At 31.8% G+C, this 20,900-nt stretch overlaps 2 protein-coding genes across 10 annotated transcripts; both read right to left on the bottom strand.

The window, feature by feature from the left end:
- Nucleotides 1-222: 222 nt before the first annotated feature.
- LOC114927701 (uncharacterized) lies at nucleotides 223-4,459 on the bottom strand. 7 transcript variants are annotated; one of them, XM_029298506.2, is made up of 5 exons: nucleotides 2,889-4,459; nucleotides 1,999-2,042; nucleotides 1,701-1,902; nucleotides 1,499-1,596; nucleotides 223-1,394 (listed from the first exon to the last, which is right to left on the bottom strand). In XM_029298506.2, exon 1 carries the CDS (start codon nucleotides 4,146-4,148, stop codon nucleotides 2,898-2,900), a length of 1,251 nt encoding a protein of 416 aa, XP_029154339.1. In that variant the 5' UTR covers nucleotides 4,149-4,459; the 3' UTR covers nucleotides 223-1,394; nucleotides 1,499-1,596; nucleotides 1,701-1,902; nucleotides 1,999-2,042; nucleotides 2,889-2,897. The 7 variants fall into 7 exon arrangements, with proteins under 7 accessions (XP_029154339.1, XP_072093759.1, XP_029154337.1 ...); XM_072237658.1 differs by having other exon boundaries at nucleotides 1,492-1,596; nucleotides 2,889-4,420; XM_072237660.1 differs by having other exon boundaries at nucleotides 532-1,394; nucleotides 1,499-1,537; nucleotides 2,889-4,414.
- Nucleotides 4,460-7,605: 3,146 nt separating this feature from the next.
- Nucleotides 7,606-16,096, bottom strand: LOC112802347 (uncharacterized). Of its 3 annotated transcripts, XM_072237657.1 has the most exons (9): nucleotides 14,327-16,075; nucleotides 13,225-13,302; nucleotides 13,023-13,121; nucleotides 11,916-11,965; nucleotides 11,495-11,669; nucleotides 9,586-9,738; nucleotides 9,162-9,238; nucleotides 8,869-9,046; nucleotides 8,392-8,782 (listed from the first exon to the last, which is right to left on the bottom strand). In XM_072237657.1, the coding sequence occupies exon 1, from the start codon at nucleotides 15,989-15,991 to the stop codon at nucleotides 14,333-14,335; it is 1,659 nt and encodes a 552-aa protein (XP_072093758.1). In that variant the 5' UTR covers nucleotides 15,992-16,075; the 3' UTR covers nucleotides 8,392-8,782; nucleotides 8,869-9,046; nucleotides 9,162-9,238; nucleotides 9,586-9,738; nucleotides 11,495-11,669; nucleotides 11,916-11,965; nucleotides 13,023-13,121; nucleotides 13,225-13,302; nucleotides 14,327-14,332. The 3 variants fall into 3 exon arrangements, with proteins under 3 accessions (XP_025701310.2, XP_072093758.1, XP_029154333.2); XM_025845525.3 differs by having other exon boundaries at nucleotides 7,606-9,046; nucleotides 9,586-9,664; nucleotides 14,327-16,096; XM_029298500.2 differs by having other exon boundaries at nucleotides 8,392-9,046.
- Nucleotides 16,097-20,900: the final 4,804 nt, after the last annotated feature.

Below are 20,900 nucleotides of genomic sequence, written 5' to 3'. Positions count from 1 at the left end.
TCTACTTTCTAAATATATTGTATTAACTAGACTATATATGAAGTCACATGAAATTATTATTAATTTAATTCAAATTCAATAATATATAAGACAATAATAAACAATATAAATCAAATTCAATAATATAAAAATTAGTTACATGTACAATATAATAACTTCTTATAAATTGATTAGGTGAAACTTAACCTATGATATTTTGCAGGAACTAATACTAGAAAATTAACAATAAATAATAAATTATCATATAATATTGACAAAAAAAATTATCATATAATATTAGTAAATTTTATATTTACATTTCATAATAAATACTACATATAAAATATACTAGCGGTCACAATTTATAGCGCCAACAATTACCAGCACCAAAAGTTTTAATATAGTTAACCATTTTTTCTTCTGCTCCAAGGTAGAATCGCAACTTTTTAATGACATAACAAAAGTTAAATTACCTATGCCTACAAATGGTAAAACCTGAAAAGAACTGCATTGTAGATTGCATAACGAAAACTGAAAAAAAAAAATTAAAAGTTACTATTCAACTTGAGCTCCCATTTTGTATGTCAGTGAAAATGAACAAAGAATTGGTTAACTATATTAAAATTTTCCCTTCCTGTAGAGTCTCAAACAACTCTTGATGACACAGCCATCTTGTTCTTGATGAACTTGCAAATTGCAATATCCAAAACACATTGCATATCATATACTCTCACCATAAAACAAAATTATTCCCTTTGCAGTATCAAATGTTTGGAGTACTGTTTGCTTAAGTCTAAAACTGTTTTATGCAGCACGCACCACACAAAGTTAGAATGGAAGTATATAAATGAAGAACCAAATTATAATGCAAAGATTGGCTTTGCAAAGCTTATAGCAACAGCAATATTTCATCCGTTTGAGATGAAGTGATTTTTGAAGTTTAAAATCTAGTGAGTATGGGTTCAACTAGAAACCAAATTAGTTTAGAAGAACTCTAGTGTCTCATAATTGATTCCGAAGGGGCCAAAAGCCAGTTAAATTTATACATATAACATGGTAGATTGGTATTTACCCATATGTAAATGGAGGACTCTTGGATCAAAAATCAACAAGCATTATCTACTCAGATGTTAATTCCTACTAACTCACAACTAATTTGGGTTAATCAACTCCTAAACGAAAACAAGCAATGGAACTAACAGCTCATTGCAGAACAATTCAGTACAGATATTGCACAGAATATTTTACAAACTGAAATTGGGGAAGGGGATGATTCAGTTACCTGGCCAAGGGAGAAAAAGGGTTGCTACACTGTGGCTTCAGGATATTTACTGGCACACTAGTTCTACCACCCTCCACTCGAGCTGATGCCACTCCACTGCCAGCAGAAGAAGCTCTAGACTTCTATTTGGGACCTGAAAGTGCAACCGAAAATAAGAATCTTCCTCTGGAAAGTAATGCACAAGGGATTGCCAGTGAACCAACAACTCCATGGAAGAATCAGAACAATACCCCCAACCTGTCGAAGGTGTGTCGCGATGGAAGAAACAGTCCAACACTGCATAATTAGCTGTGGTCAGTCATGGTCCACTTGGCTCAGATCCGAAATTGGAGTCCCTGGAAGTCAAATGGACCAAGAAGTATGGCAACGGTGGATGGAGTTAACTGAGAAATTGAAAAGAAGCAGAAATGGCGTGAAGAAATAGAGAGAAGCTGCAAACCTGATGTGGGAGATATGGAAGGCTCGCAACAGATTCATGTTTGCCGGTGAAGAGTTCGATAAGGCTTGTGTCCTTGAACGAGTCAGAAGGAGTGAATCAGAATTCCAAGCATGCTTGCTTGACTGAGGAATGCAAAGAAGATGAGAAATGTCTGAAGAAGAAGTTTTCACTTTACTCTTTCCTTCCCTTTCAATGTTGTTTCCTGATTTAGATAAGTTTCGTTGGGAAATCTCTCTTTTAGTCTTGTAAGTGGTCCATCGTGGACCCAAATCTTAATTTTCATGAAATGAAATTCTACCTTTGAGAAGAAACACAAGGATGAAAGCCATGTCAAGCCTCAACCTAAGTCAACCACCAGTACAAGATCAAAAGCAGTTTCATAATATGAAATATTCAGCAATAAAGCTATATCATAGTCCAACATCTAATTGAAAATAAATAATAAATAAATAAATGCAATAATTATGCAAATAGATTTACCAAATAAAATCAACTGCAATTCCAAAGAATTCTATATTGTTTCACTTTTAAGTTTTAACATTCCCATCTCAAACACCACAAAACAAAACTCCAAGCTAGTAACTTTTTTCAAAATGCTAATAAACAGAGACAATAGAATAATGTCTACACAAGAAATAACGAGGTAATTTATCTAAGAATTAACAGAAAACATTCACCGAAAAATTACTTCATAATGTACATATTTTCAACAGAAGCAATTTCCAAGCAATACAACTGAGTAGCATTATTTAAGAAAATGGCAAAAAATTTTGAGATAAATGAACCATATTAACCTTGACTCGATGTTGCTTAGGTTGATGAGAAAAGGGGACATGCATTTTTGAAGGTGGGTTTATTTTTAAGATGGAAGTGAAAACTATATAGCCTGAGAATAAATCCTTATTACCTACTTAAATTTGCTTTTACAACAATTCCCAGAGGATTCAATCAAATAAACAATAGCTAATGGTTGCTTATGATAAAACAGTCATAGGAATTAGTTTGATATATATATATTTGGTCCCTACAAAGTTACGGAAAAATAAGTTGCACAACAGAATAACAGAATTATATTGATGTCATGGCATTGCCAAAGTCCTCTGACCCAACAGACACAGAATTTACAAAACTATGATACATATTCAGCAACAATGAGATGTAATTTCAATTTGAGTTGATGTATCTTACCTTCTTTTATCAATTCAATAAGCCTCTAGCAACCATTTCCCGAAGAAGTTTCTCAGCCATGTCATTCTCATTTTTTTCAAACAAAGCACGGATAACAGTTTCAAAAGTCACAGCATCTGGTAAGCAACCATTGCCTTCCATTTTTAACAAGAGTGCCAATGCTTCTTCAAACAAGCCCTCTTTGCAGAGCCCATTGATAATAATATTGTATGTCCTCACATTTGGACGATAGCCTTTAAAGGAAAGATCTTGAAAAATCTCTTTTGCATCTATAAGTCTTCCACCTTTGCATAGGCCATCTATAAGTATATTGTAAGTGAATATATCGAGATCAATGGCAGACTCTTTCATTTGATTGAATAACATAAATGCCTCGTTAGGTTGTTGGTTTTTGAACATCCCATCTAACAACGAATTGTAAGTGACTACATTAGCGGGTTGACCTCTATGATGCATCTCGATAAGAAGCTCCAAAGCACGGGAGATTCTCTTCGATTTGCTCAAGCCATCAATAAGAGTGCTGTAAGTTACCGTGTCTGGAACCAAGTTCTTGCGACGCATTTCTTCAAAGAGATTCAAGGCTTCATCGACCATTTTACTTTTGCAGAAGCCATTAATCATGATACTGTAACTTCGAACATTGGGTGACACTCTAATTTGGGCCATTGTGTTGAATATATATTTTGCCTTATTTACCTGATTAACCAAACAATATCCGTCCATTAAGCTGTTATAAGTAACCACATCTGGTTTCACACCATGTTTTGCCATTACAGCCAATACACTCTTAGCATCTTTGATCTTTCCTTCCTTGCATAGCCCATCGATCAAAATACTATAGGTACGAACATTTGGAGTAATGTTTCTAAGCCCCATATCACTTAACAAATCAATGGCTTCCTTATATTGACCCTCAAGACACAATCCAAAAATGAGAGAACTGTATGTGATAACATTGGGAGAAATTCCCTTAGCAAGCATTTCAGAGAATAAATGAAAAGCCTGACTTACAAGTGTATCCTTACAGAGGCTATCAATAATTGCGCTGTACATGAAGACATTAGGAGCAATGCCATACCGTGGGATGTTTCTCAACACTTGAATAGCAGCTGATGTGTGTCCGGTCTTACAGAGCCCATTGATTAAGGTTGGTAGGAAAATGGTTGGTCTTGGCAAGAGATCCCAAAATCTTGGTGAATTGGATGATGGACGGAGGGCGACGCATAGAGAGCATGCGAGTGAAGGAATCAACAGCTTCATCAACTTGGCGAAGGGATGGGGGCTCAGAATGAGAGTGAAGGGATGAAGAGGAAGGGAAGGAAAGAAAATTAGGGATTTGAAGAAGAGAATACCTAAAAATGAAAGTGATCCTTGAGGTTGAGGATGACAACATTTTAATTTTAGAGATTCGCACTGTCGCTGTTGTCGAAGTTTGAGGGAGTTTGCTAACTCTGTGGAAATAGTCCTCTGTTTCCAACACCCCCCATACTAATGAAAGGTCTCCAGACTCAAGTCCCCTTTTACTTGGGTTCTATTGATTTTTTTTTTTTTTTTGCTTTTATCAATTTTATGAATTGGACGTATACAGTATATACCATATAAATTACAAGGCTTGGGGGAGTAATGGTTTCATTATGCTCGAGAAGAAAAGGTGATCTATCAAACAACGACCACAACAACAATAACAATAAAATTTAATTATTTTATTAGTCTTTATAATGATCAAAATTTTAATTAAACTTTTAAAATTTAAAAAATTATAATTAAATTTTTATATTAGATAAAAATTTATAATTAAATTTTTATTAATTGTTATTTAAAAGTTAAATTGCACCATTAACTTTTATATTTTTACTAAAATTATAAATTAGTTTCTATACTTTAAAAGTTTATAATTAAATCTTTGTACAAAATATAATTTTTGTAATTAAGTCCCCAATAACATTTACCATAAAAAACCGCACATTTATCATAATGTCCTCTTCTTTCTCTTTTCTCTTTTTTTTCACCTCCTCTTTTCAGCGTTTTTGTTCTTCTTCTTTAACAATAATACAACTTTAACAACAACAATGCCGAATTCATTGCTAAAGACCAAATTCATTCGAGTAGTGCTAGGGAGCCAATGGCCTAAACGTACAATGTGTACAACGGGTTAAATCTTTGGTTTATGAATAAAATAAACATCACCTATACTATCAGAGATAATAAACATCTCATGTTATAAAAATTTAATTTTGGGTTCACCAAGGTTCGAAATTTTGACCTTCCGAATCTGGAACTCTAATACCATGTTCTGAAACCACTCATCCCAAAAACATAATCTAATAGGATAATGTAACACTAATAATCATATCTCTAATACTTTCTAAACCTTCATTGTGCACATTGTTCGCTTAGGTCATTGACTCCCTATACTTTCTCAATTCATTAACATACAATAAAAACCAAAATTTACATCAATTATACAAACTACCACGATAATATGCACTATTATCATGAATGAACTCAATTCAACTCATCCCAATTATATTTAAATTATCAATAATTAAAATCTTTTCCTCATCATCAACAAAATCCTTCTCTCTAACAACTCAATCTTACTAATCAAATCCCTCATAGTACGCCTATAAATCCCACCCATAAGCACATACCAATCCAAGAACTCACCATCCATCAACGTCTTTCCCTCCACCGCTCCAACACCATCATTGCCTTCATCCTCGAACGCACCGTTTTAAAATGCAGGAAGCTCCTCATCCTCTTCCCTTTCCATAACGTCTGCCAATGCCTCCCCGCCCTTGGCCATCCGGATCTTGTTAGGGACCATCCTAACCCTCTTGCCCTCGCAAACCAAACTCCATAGCGTCTCGCTTTATTAGCACCAGAACCACTCGGGTCCGTGGAGGATCTGGACACGGCGAGTGAAGCCGTTTTTGAAATTAATGGTGGTAGTGCCAGAAACACGACGTCATTTTTGGAAAAATCAAAGACTCTCATTGGCGTAGGAACCAATTTGCAATTTCATTAAAAATATAGAATCACTCGGGTCCGTGGAGGATCTGGACACGGCGAGTGAAGCCGTTTTTGAAATTAATGGTGGTAGTGCCAGAAACACGACGTCATTTTTGGAAAAATCAAAGACTCTCATTGGCGTAGGAACCAATTTGCAATTTCATTAAAAATATAGAATCAACTGTGTAATTTAATTTTATTTAAAAAATTTTTAATAATTTTAAAATATTTACTTTTAAAACAAATAGTATTTTTTAATAAAAAAAGAGATGATCTAAGTGAAAATTTTAATCTAGTATAAAAATTTAATTACAAATTTTTAAAATTTGAAAAACTAATTAAAAATTTGATAAAATTATAAATGTTAATAAAATAATTAAATATAATAATAATAACAACAAAGAGATATATTAACTTTAGAGAAGTATAATATCGACAGATAATTTTACTGTTTATGGTTTAGAAAATTTGTTGAATAGTATAAAGTTAAAAGAGGCTGAATTAGTATGTTTGAAGTGGTTAGCATCACACTTACCATAATTTTACTGATACACTTAATATACACCAGTTTATAAAATTTTGTCCAACTCTGCTATATATTTTTTCGAGTGAAGTGAAAAACCAAAAATATTATATATTATGCTAGGAAAGAATATATTAGAAAATTTATACTTAGACAATATTTATGCTTTAACAATTAATCAGAGTTAATTTTTGTTTCTGCCTCTTGATAATTGTTTATTTATATTAAAAAAATTATTAAACAATATTGACAAATCAACTTATCATTGGAAAAAGATTGAATGGAATAAATAAAAAATTGTCACCTAAGAAAATATTGCACCCCATAGTTATCAGTTATTATCATTAAAATTAGGATTTAGGAACGCTAAATAATAATCTTTTACCAAGAAACGATTACAGCTCTTTAGGTCTGTTAATTTCAATAATTTTTTTTAAGTGAATTCATTCAAGGTTTAATTATTTTGTTGGTCCTTATAGTTTCGTAAAATTTTTAATTAGGTCCCTATATTTTTTTCTTTTTAATTGAGTTTCTTCACCAATTTTTTTTTAATTAGGTCTCTCTTAGTAGTAATTGACTTAATTGTATAGAAACCCAACTAAAAAAAATTGGTGCAGAAACTCAAATAAAAGAAAAAAAAGTGTAGGAATTCAATTAAAAAAAAATTTAGTGCAGGAGTCCAATTAAAAGGAAAAAAAAATAGAAACCTAATTGACAATTTCGCGAAACTATAGGGACCAACAGAGTAATTAAACCTTCATTCAACAACATGTATTTCTAAACATGTTTTTTTTTTCTTTGGGTAAAATGTATTTCTAAACATTAAGGACTTGGGAAGCTTCAAAAATAATTTTTTTGAGCTTTTAACTTATGAAAAGCAGTAGTATTAATGTCTAGTGTAATTTTCAAAATCAAATTGTAGCTTTCTAAGAAGCTATTTAAGAGCTTATAGAGAAGTTTTAAAAAATGACTTCTCTCATAATACTATTACTTTTTATCAGATTTCTATAAAATAAACACTTTTAGAATTAAAAATCTAAATACAAAATAATTTATTTATAAATTACTTTTGATATAATCATTTATTATTTAAGTTATTTTTTCAAAAAAAAAATAATTAAACTGTTTACCTAAACTAAACTTAATAGCTACTACTATTTGGAGTCTTGGACATACAATGAAAAACCTGCAGAAGGCCAAATCTGAGTCCTGATAAATAAACCCCCCAAAGAGATTCTAATATACATCATTCCAAAATAATCTCACAAGAAGCAGAGAAAAAATATAGTAACAACAATCAATAAAATTAAAAAAACACACAAACAGGGTCTCGAGACCCATCTGCAGAAAAACTTCACTAATTATTTATCCTATAGAGGAAACAAAACTTCTGTAATAAAGCAGAAAAGCTTTTCAAGACTAAGTAGATGTATCTGCTCTAGAGTATGCTACCTCAGTTCATCATGTGAAGAAAAAAAAAAGTTTCATTAGCATAGCAATAGCCGTTTATTATAATATCACATTTTCTTTACTTCTTTTATTTCACTTAAAAAACACCGATAAAAATTATATTTTATAGACAATAAATTACATGTAAATATTTTTATATAAAAATAATATTTAAAAATTATTAAATAATTTAATAAATTTAACTAAATTATTATTTAACAAATTTTAACTATTAATTTTATATAAAGATAATTTAATGTAAGTCTATTTTATAACATTAATTAAAAAAAAGCAAATTGAAAAGATATATTTTCTCTTTGAATAAATACTTAAATTGGTCTCTGAAAAATTATCCGATCTTCAAATTGGTTCTCGAAAGATAAAATTAATCAGAATTGTTCCCAAAATATTTACAAATGGTCACGTTAGTCCTTCCGTCTCCCCTCAGTTCATTCCGTCAATAACAACGTTAAATCTTCTTATGTAGCCATTAGTGTGTCATATCAGCATGACAGGTTGGTGCAAAATGGTTGATGACAAGATATATTTAAAAATTTTTGTCAAATTAGTCCTAAAGAGAATAAACCCTAATCCCTTATTCTCTTTAAATGCCAAAGTTGTTGAACTGCATCATGGGCAGCGTCTAGTTGGCCAGAGTCTAGACAAGGATACAATATGGTTGAAAACTATGCATAATATAATATATAGTCCTGCTAATAATTTATAATCCTCCTGCTACTATCTTCATCTTAAAAGCCAGAGATTTTGACTAAATTTCAAAGCTACTTGGTACTGTATAGTGTATTAAAAGAAAGTTGATGCCTTTAGACTTGGGCTATTTAAACTCTATATTTCTTTATGTGGGTGTTTTTGAAAGATTCTTGAAGATGAAAGTTGAAATTGAAATGATCTGAAAAATGTAAAGTAGCCTTATAAAGAATGATACAAAGAATGTTTTCATAATAAATAAATGCAATTCATATTACTACTACATACCTTCTGAAGTTCTCATTCCATTTGTGGAGAAGCAAAAATGGAGTGAAATAGACAGAATTTTGGGCAAACTGCAACGCTGCCAAACGTCTCCTTTGCATTTCTATTGGTTCTAGCGCTTGCTCCTGCTCTTCCATCAGTTGTCTCGTAAGAGATCTAACATCCCCACAACTTCTTGGAACTACAAAAAAAATTGAAAATGGTCATTTTAGTGACTAACGAGAGAATGATCACAGAACAAGTCTTATGAACAGGACAAGTAATATAGATTTCAAACAAGATAATATGATACTCACTTGAGTTCATTTCAGAATCTATGTCTATGTGGTGAGGTGAGTAACACATAGAGTGCTGAATTCTATCAGCATACTTCCTGCAACCAAATTAAAGTTGATATGAAAAATTTCTTGAAAAAGAGGTATCTGTCAATATAACTAGCATGATCAAAGGATAAAATTAAATTACTAAATTTCATTCATATACAAAGGACGAAAGTAAATTAATTAATATATACTATTATCATATGTAAATTTCTCTAAATTAACCTTAAGATAATCAGATATTGATACAATTATACCAAGAAACAATCAAATTATAACAAGAACCCTTTCTAATGTCAAGTACAATTGTACCCACATTTCAAGCTTAAATCCAGAGTTTAAGCATTCAATTCCAAGCTAAAATGTAAATTAACCGAAGGAACATTAGACAAGGAAGTACCTTTCAATAACCTTTGACTTCTCCCGGTAAGGTTTAACAAGCACCCGAGACTCACGAACATAATGGAGATTCCCTTTGTCTAAAATGGTTTTAACAGTTTGTGGATCAATAAACGTCACAAAGCCAAACATCCTTTTCTGCTGGAGGTGAGAACTAAAGGTGAAGAATTGGATTAGATAGATATTCTGTTTTGAGAAGAAGGATGGAATAGACCGTCATGAAAAATGGTTGAAAAAGGTGACCGAAGAAAACGACTCCTTTGAAGCTTTTGTTGACATGGGACACTAACGGCCAGGCAAGTAAATATTAATGTGGTTTGTCAAATAATAGACGAAAAGACTAAGGTGACTATTTTTAAATTTTTTGGAGACAATTTTAATTAGGAAAAATTTATCTTTTGGTGATCAATTTGAAGATCGAATAATCTTTTAGAAATCAATTTGAGTATTTACTCTTTTCTCTTTGTTACTACAATTAATCTGTTTGAATTGGCTTCTCAATTACTTTTCTAAAAAAAAAAAGAAATGTTGACTAAACTAACAAAAATTTATGTTTGATCCGCTAAAAAAATCATTTTAAAAGATAAAAAGTATTAATTTAATATACAGAAAATATAAATTATTTTATATCTTAAATAACTATTCATATTATTTTTACAAATATATCACCACGTATTAAATATATGTATATAATAAAATACTAAAGCACTTTTATATTTTTTTCCATCAAATTTAAACTAAAAGACATTATATTTACGAGTTTGATAAAAATATAAACAATATTATTCTTTTAGCAAGAAAGGTGAAGAATTTAGGCTTTGTTTAGTAAAATTTTTACTTTTTAAAAGTAATTTATAGAAATTAACTTTTAAAAGATAACATTTTAAAAATGATAACATTTATACTTAATAAATTAAATTAAAACTAATTTTCAATAAATACAAGTAATAATAGCATTTGGTAAAATAACTTTTAAAATTTAAAAATACTATAATATACGTTAATAAAAAAATTATATTTAGATATCAATTAATGTATAAGATTATATTAGATTTTTTAATTTTAATATGTAAAATTATTTTTAAAAAATTTCATCTTAAATGCTTTTAAAAACACTTCTATTTTTTAAAATTTGTAAGTACAAATACATAATCTTTCTTATATACCAAATGCAAAATAAAAAATTTGTGCTTTTAAATGAAAAATAGTTTTTTAAAAAATTTTACCAAACCAAACCTTAGACATTATACTTAAACCCATCCAAATAAAAAAATGAAAAACAAAAAAAGAATAAAAAGCTTATCCAATTTGCATTTACAGCACCAAATAATTTCCACGCACTATCAATTTTTTTTTCCATTCAAGCCTACAACTGCAACATTTCATAATTTATGCACATTAAAATTTAGAATTGATTACAGCAAAATTACAAAGAATTGTGTACACAAACAAATGGTACAAACTGATAATGACTCCACTGAAAAAAATTTAAAAGTAAATGGGAAGAAAGAAATTAAAAAAAAAAAAGAAAGGAAAGGGTCAAGACTGAAAAGAATCACAGCCTTATAGGACTGAATGAGCAAAAATACTATACAACTCGTCAAGTCCCTAGTTTTCGACCAAGTCTTATAGTTTAAAAATTGTGTAATCAAGTCCCTATCATGCATAAAAATCTTTAAGAGAAAACGAGTCATCATTACAGAGGTTTCTTAAAACTGGCTTGCACTTTATATGGATTTTTTATTAAAAAAATGGTTATATTGAAACAAAACTGTACCTTGGCAAGATCAAATGTGTATTTCCTTTCATGTGATTATTCATATCCGATAGAACAAGTGGTTTTCAGAATGCTATAAGCAAGAGTTCTGATATCTTAGAATACGGATAAAATGATTGAAGAGTACACTCACGTCTGCAGCATTGCTTGATAATATCCGTGACAGCAGGGTCCATATCATCTGTAATGACAAGGCAATAATGCTGGAAACCGACAGCACCCACAACTTGCATCCGATTCATTCCACCCCAGGGCTGTTGCAAAGTAGAGAGCTCCCATAACATGACTCCCAAGTATAAACATCGCACCTGGATATCCAATCACCACTTGTTATAATCATAAAATTATGAATGCCTTAAAAGGGTGGCAAAACCAATGAGAAGAACGACGAGACAAGGAAGCCAAAGAACAACACTTATATGTAAAAAAATTCCAACTTATTTTTCCCTATGCCAGATGATTCAGGTTAGAGAGGAACACCGTCTATGAAATCCTCCTCCACAAGCAAAATAAAGAAAAAATTAATGATGAAAACCAATGATAACTGAGCTTACTTTTCATTTGAAGATTCATTTCTTAACACTTCAGGCACCATCCACTCGGCCTGCAACATGTCATAAAAAATGAATATATTGCAATGCCAAACAAACGCTTAGCTGCAAAACTAAATACGTGCAGAATATTGGAACTGATCACGCATAGGAAAGAGAGGAGCTTGAGGTAGAGATGAAAAGCATGTAGTTACACTAAGGCCCCATTTGGCAATTATCAGAGGACACAGACCTATTTGAAACTCTTACCAAACAATAACTTTAGGCCTCAACCAAATTATGAAAGATTTGCTCATTTGTTACCAAAGACCATTCATCGTAGTAGAGTGAGTTGGTAAAGTCTAGAGAAGAGTTACAAGAGTTAGTTATGAAAGAACTGTTGGTTGTTAGAACAGTGCCAGCTACATAGGGGAGCTGTTAGTTACAGCTATCATAACTAACTTAAGAATGAACGGACTGTTGTGCCTTTTATATTAGCTTGCACAGCAAGCTACCCTTCTCTATACATAAGCACAGATTAGTGATAAGCTCACTAGTAATGCAGATCATAAATTTCTTGTCTTTCTCTTCAAATCCTCTTTTCTTTCTCACTGTGTTTTCTTCCTTCTCATTCTCTCAAACCCTATTCAATCGACATTTTCTTGGCACATAGAACTAGTAATTGTATTATAAATTGAACATAACATAAGCCGAGGCTAAAGATAGGTATTCATCATCACAAAAGGATTAATATAACATGCCAAACATAATGAATTTTTAAACGGTAAGAAGCTCCTGGTTTTCCAAATTTTTTGTTAAAAGATAATAGCAAATGCCTCCATTTGTGTATGTTTGTGTAGATTTAGAAGAATATAAAGCACAACGAACATAAAAAATATGCAGCAAAATGTAGAACAAGAACATGAAAGAACGAATAATTCAGAAGGCAGAGGGTATGACACAGTATTTGAGCTTAGAAATAAGGATTATGACAGCTTACTGTTCCTGCAGTTAATCTGCAGTTAACTATACAAAAGAAAAAAGAAAGGGTGAAAAAAAAAATTAAACCATATCTACAGGTAGCATTCAGCATGCTATCAAGAAAATTCAATCATGACAATTAGTTAACACCTTCACAACCCAATTTTTATCAACAAGAAGATTTAGTGACTTCAAATCACGGTGTACAAACACTGGAGTGCAGTTGTGCAAATGGTTTATTCCTCGGGCCTGTAGATTCAAGAGATATATGTCACGTCAACTGAGTTTCACTGATTATGGCAATAATATGCTTAATGAAACTACATCGCAATAAAAGAAAACAGAATCTTACAGTATCGAGGGCCATCTCAACTGCCTTCGCTCATCTAATTGATTGTTTGGCAGATGAATTAGTCTGTACAAACCTCCTCTGCATAGCAAATATAAAGTTCAGACTTCAGAGTCATTAAAAGTAATCCTTCCAGAACAACATTAATCAAAAATAAATAAATGCAAAGAAATTCACCAAATAAAATCAAATTCAATTTAAAGAGTTCTGTATTGTTTCACTTTTAACACCTCTGTCACAACAACACACGATGAAACTCCAAGCCAGTAAGAGTTTTTTTAAAATGCTAATAATCAGAGAGTCAGAGACAACGGAATAACGTCTACACAGGATCCAGACAAGAAATAACGAGGTAATTTATCTAAGAATTAAGAGAAAAACATCCTCTGAAAAAGTACTTCATAATGTACATATTTTCAGCAGGAGTGATTTCCAAATATTACAACTGAGTAGCAATAATTAAGTAAAAGCCAAAAATTTTGAGACAACTGAACCATAATAAACTTAACTCGATGTTGCTCAGGATGAAGAAAAAAGGGGACATGCATTTTAGAAGGTGGGTTTAATTTTAAGATGGAAGTGAAAAACCATATAGCTTAAGAATAAATCCTTAACAGGTATGACAGTTCCTGGAGGATCCAATCCAATAAACAATAATTCATGGTTGCTTATATGATAAAACAGTCATAGGAATTAGTTTGATTTATATACGATACCTACAAAGATAAGGAAAAATAAGTTGCACGGCAAAATACCAGAGAACAAACAACAAACAACAACACAAAATGTTCAATCTTTTTAGTTTTGCTTAGATTGTAGCATGATAAATATATGATCTCATAGAATAACAGTAAAGAACACTCTATTGCTATAAAGAGATCTTAACACTAAATCTGTAAGCTATAACTAGGAATATCATCTAAATAATCATTAAAGTAGTGAAATTAAAAAGGATGATAGCAATTGCAAAAATCGGAAGTGCAAAATTAATTAATGTTATGGCATTGCCAAAGTCCTCTGACCCGACAGACAGAGAATTTACAAAACTATGATACATATTCAGCAACAATGAGATGTAATTTCAATTTGAGTTGATGTATCTTACCTTCTTTTAACAATTCAATAAGCCTCTAACAACCATTTCCCGAAGAAGTTTCTCCGCCATGTCATTCTCATCTTTTTCAAACAAAGCACGAATAACAGTTTCAAAAGTCACAGCATCTGGTAAGCGACCATTGCCTTCCATTTCCGACAGCAGGGCCAATGCTTCTTCAAACAATCCCTCTTTGCAGAGCCCATGGATCATAATATTGTAAGTCCTCACATCTGGAGAACAGCCTTTAATTGAAAGATCTTGAAATATCTCTTTTGCATTTTGAAGTCTTCCACTTTTACACAGACCATCTATAAGTATGTTGTATGTATATATATCTGGATCAATGCCACTCTCTTTCATTTCCTTGAATAACATAAGTGCCTTGTCAACTCGTTTGATATTGAACATCCCATCCAACAAAGAATTGTAAGTGACTACGTTAGTGGGTTGACCTCTTTCATGCATCTTGACAAGAAGCTCCAAAGCACAAGAGATTCTCTTTGATTTGCTCAAGCCATCAATAAGAGTGCTGTAAGTTACCGTGTTTGGAACCAAGTACTTACGACGCATTTCTTCAAAGAGATTCAGGGCTTCATCGACCATTTTACTTTTGCAAAAGCCATTAATCATGATATTGTAACTTTGAACATCAAGTGACACTCTACTTTGGGCCATTGTGTTGAATACATATTTTGCCTTATTCACCTGATTAATCAAACAATATCCATCCATTAGGCTGTTATAAGTAACTAGATCTGGTTTCACACCACGTTTTGCCATTACAGCCAATACACTCTTAGCATCTTTGATCTTTCCTTCCTTGCATAGCCCATCAATCAAAGTATTATAGGTATAAACATTTGGAGTAATGTTCCTAGGCACCATATCACTTAACAAATCAATGGCTTCCTTGAGTTGACCAGCAAGGCACAATCCATAAATTAGAGTGTTGTAGGTGATAACAGTGGGAGAAATTCCCTTAGCAAGCATTTCAGAGTATAAATGAAAAGCCTGACTTACAAGTGTAACCTTGCAGAGGCTATCAATAATTGCGTTGTACATGAAGACATTAGGAACAATCCCATGCCGTGGAATCTTTCTCAGCACTTGAATAGCAGCTGATATGTGTCCGGTCTTACAGAGCCCAGTAATCAAGGTCCCATAAGTGACTTGATTAAACTGAAATCCATGAGCCAGCACTCTGTCATGAAAGCGCACTGCTTTTTCAACACTACTACAGAGATAGAGACCTTTCAGGATTGTTGTCAACGTTACCGTATCAGGTTGATAATCCATTCTGAAAATCTTGGCCAATACAGAGAAAGCAAGCGTCATACGACCCATGCCGCAGCAACAATTGATTAAGATATTCAAAGTGACTATGCTGGGCGCAATTCCCCTGGCTTGCAATTGCTGAAAAAGGGAAACGGCGGCGTGGAAATGCTTGGTCTTGGAAAGGGAACCCAAAATCTTGTTAAATTGGATGATGGGAGGAGTATGACGCATAGAGAGCATGCGAGTGAAGGAATCAACAGCTTCATCAACTTGGCGAAGGGATGGGGGCTCAGAATGAGAGTGAAGGGATGAAGAGGAAGGGAAGGAAACAAAATTAGGGATTTGGAGAAGAGAATACCTAAAAATCAAAGAGATCCTTGAGGTTGAGGATGACAACATTTTCGCTGTTGTCTAAGTTTGAGGGACAGAGGGAGTTTACTAACTGTGCGGAAATAGTCCTCTCAATTTTGTCAGCTTTAGGGGAGTAATGGTTTCATTATGCTCGAGAAAAAAAAAATTGATCCATCAAATAATAATAATTATAAATAATAGGGTTAAGTACTGAATCTAAGGTTTGGGGTGAAAATTAAAATCGTCTCCGATTTTTTTTGTTATTAAAATAATTCTTAACGTTACAAAATCGTAACTAAAGTTTGGGGTGAAAAAGGACGATTTTATAACGTTTTATAACGTTAAGAATGATTTTAATAACAAAAAAGGAAAAGTATATGGTACCAACATATTATCTGCCAACTTCTGCCAACTCTTATTTATATTTGTGTTTCATGGAAGTGTGTTCGTAGATGTGTCTAATAATTAATATATTTTAAATACATATATAAAGAGACACATCCATAAAATATATCTATAAAGACACTTCTATTAAACACAGTTATAAAAAAAAAACATTTTTATTAGACACATCCACAAACACACTCCCATGAAACACAATTATAAATAGAGTTGGCAGAAGTTGGCAGATATGCTGTTGGTAACGTAGCGGAACCGTATAAAGGTTATGGGCGATTTTAATTTTCACCCCAAACCTTAAGGACGATTTCAGTACTTAACCCTAAATAATACCAAAAATAACAATAATAGTTAAATTTAATTATTTTGTTAGTTGTTATAGTTTATCAAATTCTTACTTAAGTTTTTAGAGTTTAAAATATTATAATTTTTTTTTACTAAAAATAAGAAGACTTTAACCCGCAATCTTTAGGTTAGTATGTAAAAACAATCTCATTTAAATTATAATTTATTAGTATAAATTATTATAACTAAATTTTTATATTAGATAAAAATTTATAATTAAATATTTATTTGTTGTTATCAAGTGCAACAAGACTCATTCGTTTTGGTGTTCCAGGCTTTTTGTTTGTTTTGTTGACTGCTTTTGTTTGATTGGTTGCTGCTCTATTTTAGATTAATAGTCCAACAAATTCATTTATATTTTTTTTGGTGACTAACAAAATTCATTTATATGAATCTTTATTTATTTGATGTTGAAAATTTTTAATTATTTTTATTATTTTTGGGATGGGGGCTTGCTTCCTTCGATGATAATATATTATGAGATTTTATGTCATCAATTGCAACCAAAACACACATACTTAGAGTTATCATAGAGCAATTCAATGATTCTTTAATTCTTTGATCATTTTGCCATATTATAGTATCTTCAATATATTAACATTTTTTGAGACAAAGAAAGTAAAATAGATTCTGTAGAATTGGAAGAAGATAGTATTCTTGAATATGAATTTTATAACAATCTGAATAGTTGAATCGTTACATAGTTGTATTTTCGGCAAAAAAAACTTGCACCCATAAATACCTGTTGAGATTATCTGCGACCGAGGGATAAGGGGTATTTGCAAAATTTTCACGGGAATGAGGATCTATCCCACGAATAAATAGGAACGGGAAACGAAAATTGAAATACCTGCTATATGTGATTGTGAAATTCACGTGAAAGATAATTTACTTAAATACCCTTATATACATAATGAATACGATAAAAATAATAACATAGAATTTGTACTATAATGATATGTTGACTAAATTTTCATAGTGGTTATTGAGATTGACGCCGTGCATTAAAATCGTCTTTGAGATTATAATTGCACTAATTACGTCTTTGAGATTGGAAAAATTACACCATAGTAGTCCCGGACCAGTTTTCCGTTAACGATGTGCTGACGTGGCTTGATGACGTAAACCTTTGGTGACATGTGTCACCCCGTGGTTTGGCCACGTGTAACAGTATGATGACGTGTCGACCAACGACACGTGGCATGCTGACATGGATGGATATGCCACGTATTACAATGCTATTTTGCCATGTGTCAGATTATGCCACGTGTCGCAATGCTATTTGTCCACGTGTCATCCACTATGTCATCGTTACATGTGCACTAAATTGGTTCTTTACTTTGTATCAAATAACTCATTTTAGTCTCTAAAATTGAATGTCGTGCACCAAATTAGCCTCTTCATCAATTTTTTTTCATTTTTTTTATAAATTTAAAATTCTCATTATATATTTGAATACACTAATTTTAATTTTATCTTTTCACAAATTATTTAAATATAAGTGTTCTTATAAAATATTTTTAAAATATTAGTTTTAATTATACAATTTTTTTCTACAATATTTTATTAAAAGAATTATGTGACATATTGATATTGATTTAATAAAGAGTGTAAGTTAAGACTATAATAATATTCCTTAATATAATTTTTTTAATATTTAATATTTTAATAAATATTTTAGGAATACTTGATAAGGCACTTATTAACTAATATAAATTCATTATTCCCATCCATTTTTAAAATATCCGATTTTCCATATAATTAACTTCTCACTAAATTAATAAGATAGCTTTATACTGTCGATTATAATAATTCATTTTATCTATAACTTAGTTAGGCGACTTTTTCATATATTACACTATTAATCAATATAAATACTTATTGTAACCATGATTTAAACACTATTAAAACAGATACAAATAAATACAAGAGGCAATAATAAAGTTTTGGTTTTAGTTAACATGTACTGTAATGATACAAGTTAACATTATTAATTAAAAAATTTATTATAAAATAAGTATAATGAAAATATAATTAAAATTAATGTATAAAAAATATTGAGAATTTTAAATTTATAAAAAAATGAGAAAAAACTGATAAAAGGACTAATTTAGTGCACGGCATTCAATTTCAGAAACTAAAATAAGTCATTTGATACAAAGTAAAAGGATCAATTTGGTGCACATATAACGATGACATAGTGGATGACACGTGGACAAATATCATTGCAACACGTGGCATAATCTGACACGTGACAAAATAGCATTGTGACACGTGGCATACCCATCCATGTCAGCATGCCACGTGTCGTTGACCGATACGTCATCATATCGTTACACGTGGCCAAATCATGAGGTGACACGTGTCACCAAAGGTCTACATTATCAAGTCACATCAGTGCATCGTTAACGGAAAACGGGTCAGGCACTACTATGGTGCAATTTTTTTAATCTCAAAGACGTAATTGATGCAATTAAAATCTCAGAAACGATTTTGGTGCACGGCGTCAATCTCGAAGACCAATATGAGGATTTACTCATGACAAGTTACATAACATGTATAGGTTACGATCGTTGAGTAAGTCACATTGACAAAATACAAATTCTAAATAATGTAATTGACTTATGAAATAAAAATTTACCAAACAAAAAGTTTTAAAGTAAAGCATGAGTATTAAATTTGAAAAGAACAAAAAAAGTACAAAGATGCTGGAAGAGTAATACTTAATAAAATGGAAAGAGTATGCAAAAATAATAAAATTGTGAAAGGATAATAATGAAAGAAAAGAAAAGATGAAGAAATTTTATTGATTGTTGATTGATTGAATTGTTCACTATGAAGGTAAAACTAAGTATATATAGAGCATTGGCCTATGAAAGATAAAAGTAAATAAAGATAAGATAAAGATAATATAGAGATAAAGATAAAGATAACTATAAGATAAGATAAAGACTAAAATTATGATTGAATTTGTATATTCTGTTGGGTTGAATTTGTGGGCCGTGAGACGTTTTTATTGTTGTCATGAGCTAAGGTGGAAGAGTGATTTAATACGCCCTCGCAAGCTAAGGATGAAAGATGTCAATAATACTAAGCTTATTCAGATTAAGATGGAAGAGTTGAGGAGACAAAGACTTGGTGAAGATGTCGGCTAGTTGCCCAGAAGAGGGAATTGAGAGAAGTTTCATCACTCCAGCTTGAGCTTTTTGTCGAACCAAGTGACAATCAACCTCTAAATGTTTGGTCTGTTCATGAAAAACCGGGTTAGCAGTAATATGAAGAGCACTCTGATTATCACAATATAAAACTGGTGGGCGGATAGGAGAGATGCATAAAAATTGTAACACATTTAGTATCCATTGAAGTTCACAAGTTGTGTTGGCAAGTGCACGATATTCTGCTTCCGTGGATGAGCGGGCAATGGTGGTTTGTTTCTTGGTCTTCCAAGAGACTAAAGAACTGCCTAAGAAGAAACAATAACCTGTTAACGATCGTCGAGTGTCAGGACATCCGGCCCAATCAGAGTCACTGAATCCAAGAAGCTGAATTTCTGATTCCCTTGGAAAGAAAAGTCATTTGCCGGGACTAGTTTTCAGATATCGTAACACATGCTTGGCAGCTTGAAGATGAGATTCAGTAGGAGATGTCATGAATTAACTTAATTGTTGAGTGGCATACATGATGTCCGGTCGAGTAGTGGTGAGATAGATAAGACGGCCAACCAAACGGCGATATACAAAAGGGTCGTATAATAGGGGACTTTTGTCTTGATATAATCTTGTGGTACTATCTATTGGAACAGAAGCAGGTTTAGCACCTAATAAACCAGAATCCTCCAACAGATCAAGAAAATATTTTCTTTGAGATAAACAAATTCCCTTCTCTGATTAAGCAACTTCAATACCCAAAAAATATTTTAATGGGCCCAAGTCTTTAATTCGGAAGTGTTGGTGCAAAATAGACTTAATGGCAGCAAGTTCAGAAATGAAATTACCAGTGAGAACAATGCCGTCAACATAGACTAAAAGGATAGAAATTTGATCATCAATGAATTTAACAAATAGGCTATAATCAGATGAGGTCTGCTGATATCTATGAAATAGCAAAAGATGAGAAAGTTTGTCATGCCACATACGACTAGATTGTCGTAAACCATACAACGACTTTAGTAGCTTACAGCATTGATTCGGTTGAGGAGATGTAAATCCAGGTG

The sequence above is a fragment of the Arachis hypogaea genome, chromosome 5 (genome assembly GCF_003086295.3).
Source record: "Arachis hypogaea cultivar Tifrunner chromosome 5, arahy.Tifrunner.gnm2.J5K5, whole genome shotgun sequence".
NCBI classification, from domain to species: Eukaryota; Viridiplantae; Streptophyta; class Magnoliopsida; order Fabales; family Fabaceae; genus Arachis; species Arachis hypogaea.
This window is presented reverse-complemented; position numbering and strand designations above follow the sequence as displayed.